General features: G+C 58.4%; 1 protein-coding gene across 1 annotated transcript; it reads left to right on the forward strand.

Annotated features, from left to right (window-relative positions):
- Positions 1-2: 2 nt before the first annotated feature.
- Positions 3-1,608, forward strand: LRRC10B (leucine rich repeat containing 10B; the record flags this gene model as incomplete). Its single annotated transcript, XM_011368953.2, has 1 exon — positions 3-1,608. A coding segment is annotated over one exon (474 nt), but the record flags the coding sequence as incomplete, so codon positions are not given.
- Between the last annotated feature and the right edge of the window lie 8,430 nt (positions 1,609-10,038).

Here is a 10,038-nt window from a genome sequence, read left to right on the forward strand (position 1 = left end):
TGGTGGCGCTGCAGTCGCTACAGATGGGCGACAACCGGCTGCGCGCGCTGCCCGCCGACCTGCCACGCATGACGGGCCTGCGCGGCCTCTGGCTCTACGGCAACCGTTTCGAGGAGTTCCCGCCCGCGCTGCTGCGCATGGGTCGCCTGCACATCCTCGACCTGGACCGTAACCGCCTGGGCGGCTTCCCCGACCTGCATCCCCTGCGCGCCCTGCGCGTCTTCTCCTACGATCACAACCCGGTCACTGGGCCCCCGCGCGTCGCGGACACCGTCTTCCTCGTAGGCGAGGGCGCCGTCGAGCGCATGGCGGAGCGCGACGAGCCCATCCCCCGGCCGCCACCCCGGCGCCCTGTGCCAGCCTTTGAAGATGAGGAAGAAGAAGACCTGCTTATAGGGGGCGGTGGCTCCAGGGTTCTGGGGCCTTCTGGGAGCAACCTCCGCGCCCTGGAAGCCGCTCCAGGACTGGGCACCTGAGCCTGTGTTCTGGGTGATGGTCTTGGGCTTCTCTGGGAGGAGAGGCTCTGGGAAGGTCCGTGAGAGCGGTGGGCAGAAGGGGGGCCACTTTGGGTGAGCTGCCGGGGACAGGCAGGCCTGGAGGCCATCTTCAGACACTCCTGGGTAGTAAGGAGACTGCCTTCTGGCTGGTCTCTGGGCAGTGGTCAGACCAAGAAGTCTGGGCTCCATCCAGTCCCTTGTGTTTTTGTCCTGTCCCTGATGGCGTCACTGACAACACTCTAGAGGCTCCAGCTTCTACCTGGAACCAGGGTCAGCACCCTCTGCGGAATCCTCACCTGAGCTGAGTCTGGATGCCCAGGGTGCCCACCACCGTCCCTTTCTCCTCCTGGAATTTGGATCTCCTAGACTTACCCTTTCTGGTGCAGGAGCCGCTACCTCCGAGTGGACCGCATGCCTGTGCAAGGCAGGACTGCCCGCCCTTGGAGGACGGCTTGGCCCAGGGGTCTGGAGGGACTGGGGCCCAGGACCGAAGTTGGAAACTGGGACTGGGGCCCTAACACCGCAGCTGCCCTTGCCCCTCCTTTGGGGCTCATCATACATACCTCCCTCCCCAGGCCCCCCAAAATTTGTATGGGGAAGGGGCACTCAGGAGGCAGGGTCTCCACCTCTGTCTTTTATTCAGTCCTCTCCTTCCAGCTTGTGCCTAGAAATACGCTGGGAAAAGAGCTCTGCCTTCTTTCTCCACAGCCTGAACCTTCCAGCTGTCAATTTTGAAAAGAAGCCACTGCGCCTCTAGGCCTCCTGCACAGAAGAGAGGGGCTCTCTGCCCTGGGAGGCTGTCTCGGTGCCTCTCCCATTGCCTGCACTCCCCATGCCCTTAAATGGGCACAGTCAGTGTGGCTGGCACGGCGTGGGGCATGGGACGAGCACTGTGTGCCTCTACTCCGTCACCAGGGACAGCCTCAAGGGGGTGAGGAGTGGAGTCTCGCTCTGCAATTCCCAGGGCCGGATCTTTCCCACCCAAGCAATAATGGGAGGACGGGGCCAGGGCCGGGGACACTCAGGGACACCGTCAGGGCCAGGGGCCCCACATGGTAGTGTTTTCTTTAGGAAGAAGAAAAAAAAAACTGGCTGTAAACATAAAATACATTTCTTGGAGAAAGAATGTGCATTTCCCACATGCCTGTTTATTTATAAGCCCTGGGAGCACTGGGTCCCATTGCTGTGGGGACCCTGGGCTCCTTCTGGCACTGCCCTCTGTCCATGTTCCCCAGCTCTGCTTTAGCCGGGTCCAGCCAACTGTGCTTTGTCTGGGGAACAAGCACTTTTCCTCGGACACGAATGGCTTTGGCTGCCGAAGGCTGGTTTCAGGTCTTGGAGTATCTTATCTTACCCTCTGCATCCCAGCCCCTTGCATCACCCTCCACCCTTCGGTCTTCACCAGCTGAATTCTCAGATCCCACGCCCTTAATATGTTTTTGAATCTCCCTCAAGCCGGGCTGACCTTTCTCTATTTCTTCACCGGTGCTGACCCCCAACCTTCCCTCTGGGACTCCTCTTTTCTCCTTCCATCTCCCTCTCTTTTCCTCTGTCTCTCCCTCTTAGTGTCTTTTTATTCAGTTACGGTGTTACTTTCTCCTCTCATTGTTCAGGAAAAAAAATCTTGAAGATTTAAAGAAAGGAGGAAAATTGTAAAGCCTCAAGCCTAGAGGCCTATCTCCCATGAGAAGATGCTGCCAGGCCACCGTCACCATGGCAACAGGACTGATGTCATTCAAGGCCCAAAGGTCAGGCCTGGCCCAGCAGCTCTGCTGGCAACCGGGCTGAGCCTGGGTTAGGAGGAGGCCAGGAATGGTCTGGAGCCGTCAGCCTGTAAACGAGAGCGAACGCTTCAAATGGGCAGAAAGAGCCGGTGTGTGGGAAAGATTGGAGGCTGCCTCCTTTTTGAGGAGGAAGAGGGGTTTGGGGCTGCTGCAGACTTTGTGTCTCCTAAGGCTCCTTAGGTGCCCGTGCTCCCCCTGTCGCGGCTCCATCAGGGGCAGTGGGCCTTCCCGGTTCTGGGAACTTGGGGTAAGGAACTGAGATCTCAGGTCGCTCAGGTGGTGTGGGCGTGGCAGCAGACCAGAGACTGTCCTCTGACCCCGTGACGCAAGTCATGGCACGGGAGAACGATCACCAGTCCTGGAATCAGAAAGCATGGGTTCCAGGCCCAGTTCTGTTTTTGACTGAGTGACCTTGAGTAAGTCATGGCCTCTTGGGCCTCAGTTTCTCCATCTGCACATGAGGAGCTGGGTTTATCTAGATCCAATGCTGCAACTCAGGACTCTATGCAACCTGATGTTTCTCTACTTTCCCTTCATGCAAATCTGAGATGTAAGGGATGGGGGTGTGGGGAGCCATGGTCACCCTGGAGTCATAACTGCGGGCACTATCCTTCCTCTCTCTGGTCCACTTCCCTGACCCTCTTCCCCTGTTGCGTTTGCCCGTGATGTGTCCCCCGGGGCCATCCTGAGGCCCGGTCCTCAGCTTCGCGACTCTCTTGCTCTCCACCGTCAGTTTCTTCTGAGAAGTTAGAGAGTTTGCTTAGAGTGGGTGCTGATGCCTGGCTTGGGAGCACTCTTGAGGGGCTCTGCCTCCATGCAGAAATGGGGGTGACCAGGGTACGAAGGGAGTTGTTGCCAGGGACAGCTGGGCATCACAGCTCCCCTCGGTGCTAAGAGAATACTGTATACCGAGTCCTAGCCCGCCCCCCACCTAACTGCCGGTGACTTCTCACTTGGCCTCAGGGCAGCAGGGAGAAGGGGAGACGATTTCGGAGGGACACTGGTAACAACGCCAGGTCTGCAGTTCCCTGAGTAGTGTGGGGGCAGCGAGCGGTGTGTGGGCCATGGGGTGGCCGGGCAGGAGAGCCCTGGCAGAGCTGCGTTTGTGCCAGGCAGGCAGGGCAGAGGCCCAGGGAGTCGGCAGATCGGAGGGGGCAGGCAGGCAGTGGGGACCAGGAGGACAAAGGCAGAGGAGGTGGCAGCGCAAGAAACAGGCCCAGGGAGGGAGTGACTTGCCCATAAATGGATATTAGGGTTCCTAACCCAGGGCTTGATCCACACTGCGGGAGGCCCCCTCTGTCCTTGGCTGGCGGTCAGGTCTGGGTGTAAAGTGGGTGGCAGCCGTACCTGTTCTTCCTCCCTCCTGGAGCCTCCAACGGCCAGAACCCTTGGCCCGCAGAGCAGCCAAGATGCGGGGAGGGCTCGGATCTTTTCTTAGCTTTATTACCGCCATCCCACTCTTCCTGCCCGCCCTCGGGGGGCTCGGGAAAGCAGAACGGGGTGGCTTGGGGACTGGGGCCCTTGTCCAGATGCACCTCCCTGCCTCCAAAGCCACCACATGGGCTTGCTTAGCCATCTGTCTCGAAGCTTCCTTAAGACACCCGGGCGCTCTTGTTCCGAGGATGGACATTTATTAGCACACCCAGGTGTGCCACACAGAACATGTATTCAGACAGGGGGCCCTGCCCAGGGGGGCTCACAATCTAAACGAGACACAAAACATACACACAGGACACAAACACAGGGAACAGGGCATCTTCGAGGGGCACAGATGGTCAGGGGAGCCACGGGCTGGGGCGTACAGCATGTTCAAGCGTTGTCCTTCTGGCTGTCTCTGTGGGGGAGGGGAGGAGAGCCGGATGCAGTCCAGGACGGCCTTACAGAAAGCTGTGGAAGCCGGGAGGGACTTGCAGGAGAAAGAACACCATAGACTGTGGTCCCAGGCACAGGGAGGGAGAGGCGAATCTCTCAGTATAGCCATGGATGAAGAGAGACCCAGTGAAGCGAAGGCAGGAGAATGAGGCAAAAAGTCCAGGAGGAGGCCCCGAGCCCACGGCAAGGGGCCGTCACCTCTGCGGGGGCCGAGCTGTCCCTGCTTTCAGGCCCAGTTTTCCAGAGCCATTTTCCCAGAGAAAGTCTGAACAGAGGTTCTGGCAAGGGGCGCTCTTGAGGCTACTTACCTGACGCTAGGACTCTCTCCAATCCCTGGGACAGAGATCAGAGGACAAAAGAGATAACCGCCTTTTAATCCTACGTTTAAACCAGGTTGTCAGAAAATTGATGGGGCAGGAAGGGAGAGGACAGGCAGCTTCAGGTGGGGGTGCTTAGTGCACCTCAAGGAAGCAGCTGCCAGCCAGGTGCTGGGGAGCAGAAAGCATGATGGCCCCCTTCGCTCTGGAGTGGGGCAGGAGCCAGCAGGTGGACACGTGACAAGGGTGGAGGGGGCTCGTTGCCTTTGTGCCTAACACAGAGGTAGCACCTTCCTTCTGAGGTACTCTGAGAACTAGTAGTCCTTCCCCTGGCGGTTGTGTGGGGGCGGGGAGGAAAGGGAAAGGGGCTGGAACGGTTGGTTATTGCTCCCTTGAGGTCTGAGAGACCGAGACGGAAGAAGGAAATAGTTTTCCTGGGGCCACAGTGGCTGGAGAAGCGAGCGCTGGGGCACAGTTCCCTCAGGCTGGGTCTGGCTATGGGCTTTTTTAGAGTTGGAGAGACTTTTCTAATCCTAAAGGATTCAACCTGAAAAGGGTGGAGAGATGCCACGGCTTCAGCCCACAGAGCTGGAGCTCCACAGGGACCAGGAAGGGGGCAAAACGCTCACTTGACCCCGCAGTGGCCCAGCCAGGGTTCAGGCGGTGGTGGGAAGGTGGAGGGTCTCCCTTTGATTTGTCTGACCTGCTTCGGATGGTAGTGAGGGTCCCCTGGGCACCGAGGGAGGGGATGTTGGAGTGGGTGAGCTACAGAGGTACCCCTCAGACCTCAGGAAGACTCCACTCCCAACAAGCCTTGCTTCAGGCCCAATCTGCGAGGAGTAGCTGCTCCCTCGCCCTCTGGGCAGCTGCTAGATTGACATTCTAGATCTGAAGAGGGGCTAGAAGGGCCTCGTCACCAGTGAAGACAAATCTCCAAAGTGAGAAGTTGAGGGGAGACTCAGCCCCAGGCTACCCATCCCCCTCAACCAATGCCTCTTCCCCTGGGGGGCGAGGGAGGGCTGGGGCCCACGGAGGAAACAGCCAAGGCCCTGCTTTTCCACGATCCTTTATTAATCAGAACGGGCCTTGCCACAAAAAACAGGGCCCATTCCCACAAAAATATGATTTTGCAAAGAGGAAGTCTTGCTGGCTTAGAGGGTGCGTGTGGTGGGAAATTTTCGTATGGTTCTTTTTTCCTTTTTTTTCTTCGGTTTGTCTTCATTTCTCTTCGCTGCAAAATTTTTTGTGACGGTGGGTTTTTTTTTGTTTTTTTTTTTTATAAAACACTTGCGCTCAAAGACTCAAACACAATACAAACGACGGCCACCGATCCCCACCCCTGGGGCCCCATCCGGGCTGGGGGGTCTGGGGGGCCCCCTTGGCTGTTTTGTGGCTGTTTTCCTGGTGTCTGGCGCCGGTGGGCAGGTGCGGGGTCCTAGGGCAGGTGGAATTGTACAGCAGTTCCGTGGGGAGATGGTCACAAGAAAGGGCACCTGAACAACGTAACGACTAAGTCTAGGGTGCCCACAAAGACAGCAGGTGACGCTCATGAAGGGACCTGGGATACAGAAGAGACAGATAGGCCCAGGTGGGCCCTGGCTATCCCTGGAGGCTCTATGAGAGGAGTGCAGGTGGGCCTCGCTGTCAGACTACAGTAATAATACTTTGCTCGCGGGTAGCACCTTCTGAGTTCTCCTGTCTTGACCCCCAGATCAGGTGACGGCGGCCTCACAACCTCCCCTATGAGGTAGGTGAAGTATTATTACCATCATTTTACAGATGGGGAAACTGAGGCCCTGGGAGTGTGGGAGAACCGCCCAAGGTCCTGGGATGGTGGCTGGGCTCCGGTGCCCTCCCCCACCCTCAAGTTCCCCCATTCCTTGTTCTCCTAGATGCCTAGACCTCCCCCACCCTCACCCCATACCACCCGCCTCCACCGGTGCCGGCCCTTGGCCTACCACTTGCTGCCTTTTCCCTGCGTCTGGGTTTTGAGGCTGGGGGTTAGAGAAACCCCAGGAGGTTTTCATTAATGCTCCTGGGTGAGATCAGACAGGGCACAGACTCTGCCGGGAGGTGCTCTCTGCATTGGCTAAGCGTCCCGTGGGCGGGGCTCGGGAAAAAGGGATGCAGTTGCCCCGCCCACTCTTTGCAAATTGGTTGGATCTCTGGGGGGCTCTGCAGCAGGCCAGGGCGCCTTTTGCTCACTCGCCCGCCTCCCGCGGGGTAGAGGGGCACAGGATCCCCTCCGCCTCTCGAGGCAGCACCCTCTCTTCGCTTCCCCACAGCCTCCCGAGTCTCTGCCCTCCTGTCCCCGCCAGGGGCTGGTCCACAGCCCGCCCGGCAGGACGGTGCAGTTGGGGTAGACCCCCACTTTAAGCAAAGCTACAATAGAGAAAAATTTAGATTACAAGGAATGTGGGTGACTATTTGCTGTACATTAGCACTTTTCACTTTACAAAATAATTCACCTACTTTGTGTGATATTCTTCCAGATCCGGGGCGGGGGGGGGGGGGCGGAAAGGCGTGGAAGCAGGGGTGACGTTCACTGTGAGAAAACTTTGATATGGGCAAAAAACGTGACCCGTCTGCTGCACAGAGCAGAATGCTCAGCTCAAGGGAAAGCCTACTGAAGGAAAATGGTTCCTACATGCCTATGCTTTTGCCATGATCTGTAAGTGGGGACCCTGTCCAGAGGCTCCTTCCCTGAGGCATCAGCCCCATCTGGGGTAGAACTGTGGTCCAAGACCGCGTTCACAGACTGCGGTGACCGAGCGCCACCTGGCGGCGTGTGCCGGGAATGTTAGGCCCCTGCTCACAGACCCCTGGATTGGAGGCTGTCAACCAGCTGTCTTGTATCAACACCAGGACTCGCGTGGGGATGAGCGGGCTTAACCAGGGATCATTCCGAAATCTGCTGTCTCCAAGGGGAAGCCAGGTCTAGTCTCTGCAGCAGCTGACGTGGAGAAAGCACAGCTTCTTTGGGTGGGGCAACCTCAGAACTCAGAATCCTGGAATTTCCCCTGCTTCCTCTGCCTGAACTGAGAGGGGCAGAAGTAGCTGCTCTGAGGGACGGGGAGCAGTGGGCAAGGTGAGAAGACATTCCCGGAGAAGGTCGGGCGATGCATGATCCGAGAGCAGGGCAGGGGATGAAAAGGAACGTCCTCCAGCATGGAGGATGGAGGGGCGGAGCTGTGGGTGTGTGAGGAGGGAGGTCTGCACAGGCAGGGAGAGATGAGGAAGGGGAAGGAGGCTGGGAATCATGGGGAATGTTGCCAGCATGGCTGGGATGTGAGATCTGGGAAGGATGAGGGTGGTAGGGAAGAGGACAAGCGGGGTTTGAGATCCCGAGAAGGAAAGGAGCAGGCGGCGACTCCTTGTGGAAAGCGATGCCCACAGTTGGTGCCTAAAAGGTGGAAAACCGTGTTCGAGAGATGAACTTGCTGAGGAAAGATCTCCTGGAGCACTGTGAGCTGAGAGGGGTCTTGGGGGACGCGGGGAGATAGAGGAGGGAGCGGAGACGTAGGTGGGAAACAGCAGGAGGCAGTGCAGCTCTCGGCCCAGCTCCGTCGGCCCCTCCTCCCCCGTCCCCACCCCACTTAGCCCTCACCTGCCTCTCCTTCCTCACCCCCTGGCTCAGTGAGTGCACTGTCCCCTCCAGGCCTCCAATCCTGCCTCACTGCGTGAAAGCCTGCCCTCTCTGCATGGCTTTCAGCACTGCCGGCCCCAGGGGGACAGGGAGCAAGCCCCCCACCCCATACACATACACACACACACACACACACACACACGCACACGCACGGTGGACACAACACAAATACACAGGGCTGCGGCTCCAGGACCCCAGAGGGGACTATATACTATCCTTGGCGTTCAGGGCCCAGCTGGCGCCTGAAACTGCCCTCGGATGGGCCTCTCCTGGCCAGGCCGGGGCCAAACGCCTCGACCTCCCCCTTCCTGGGTCCAGATCAGGGGCTGGGGAGGGGGCGGCCTCTCTCCACTCCAGGCACTGCCTTAAAGAAAACGGGGGACCGTGCCCCCCTGGCGGGCGTCTGGAGGGATCTGCCTGTCCGTCTGTCTGGCTCTCATGCTCTCCCCCACTCCTTTAGTGTCAGCAAGTCAGGAAGGAAAGGGGCAAAGCAGGAAAATGGCTCCCAGAGCCCCTCCCCCAGAGCTGGACGGTGGAGGATGGGGCTGGTACTTCGATAGAAATGGGGCCCAAATGGTTCCTGGGACCCCTCCCTGGCCAAGCCGTCAGGGTCCTCCCCTCACCCACGGCAGGGGGGCCAGGCCGGGCGTTGTGCATAAAGTGGTGAGGGCATGATGGGGACCCAGGCCCTCGGCCCCCTGGGCCTCCCTCGGCCCCACTCAGGCCTTCAGCTGGTGCCACTGGGCCACAGGCTGCCGGGGACGGGCGATCATGTCCTTCCAGTGCTTCACCTCCCCGGGCCCGCTCTTCCATGACAGGTAGATCTGGGGAGAGAGGGAAGAGTCTGGCATTAGTGGCACGCTCTGAGGCATTGTCCTTGCCCCCACCAGGGGGTGACAATCTCCACAATGACACAATCTCCACAAGGACACAGTGATCACGCGGACCAAGGGGCCTCTGCCTGTCGTGACAACCTACCCCAAAGAGGCCCTCCTTTCCCTCCCCCTGCCAGGCTAACCTAGTTTCTTTGGGGCCAGACAGGCCTGGCCCTTTGGAATTAGACTTCTGACCTGTTTTGCAGCAGGGTCGAAGGAGGTGGAGGGAAGCAGCTCACTGCCTTGCCCTTCCTTGCCCTTCCTGTTTGGCACTCTCTTTCCTTAATTACGATCGCTCCCACTTCCTGGGCACTTAACTACCTGCCAGGCACGGAGCCAGGGGCTCTATACACATAGATCATCAAATCCTGACTTGGGAGACAGGTACATTATCCCCATTTGACAGAGGAGAAACTAAGGCACAGAGAGTTAAGAGACGTACCTACAGTCACCGAATTGATAAGTGGTGCAGAGGGATTTAAATTTGGGCCTTTGGGTTCTACACTACCAGCCCGATCCTGTTGGCCTCTGCATTAGGGACTTCACAGCCTCCTGAGACTGGGCACATAATCCCCCCTCCTCCCCCCCCCCACACACACCTGCTGACCCAGCCTTGTGAATGGTGGCTGGCTAAGAGCACAGGGCTCCCTAAGCTGCCCAGGCCAAAGTCAGAACAAACTCACCTCCACTTTGTTCAGTAGGCAGTACTGTTTTAAAAGGAGCTATAATTGGTATCTAAGGAGCATCCACCTCCAAAAGGCTAAGCTTCAGAAGAGCTTAGACATAGATATGGTTACTCAGCCTTTGGCCCGAGCTGCTCAAGGAGGAGCTCAGCAGACCCCAGCCCCTCTCAGAACACACAGCCCTGCTGGGGCACGGGCGATGCCAACCTGTGACCACAGGGCGGCCAGCCGTGTTCCCTGGGCCTTGCTAGATGGCAGGCAGGGCTAGGTCCCCTCTATGAGACAGCTACTTTCCTCACCCCCAATAGCTAAGTTCTCCGTCCCCACCTGTCTAGGGGTGCCTCCACCCTGACCCCTTTGCCTG

This window comes from Pteropus vampyrus, unplaced genomic scaffold, assembly GCF_000151845.1.
Source record: "Pteropus vampyrus isolate Shadow unplaced genomic scaffold, Pvam_2.0 Scaffold144, whole genome shotgun sequence".
Lineage (NCBI taxonomy): Eukaryota > Metazoa > Chordata > Mammalia > Chiroptera > Pteropodidae > Pteropus > Pteropus vampyrus.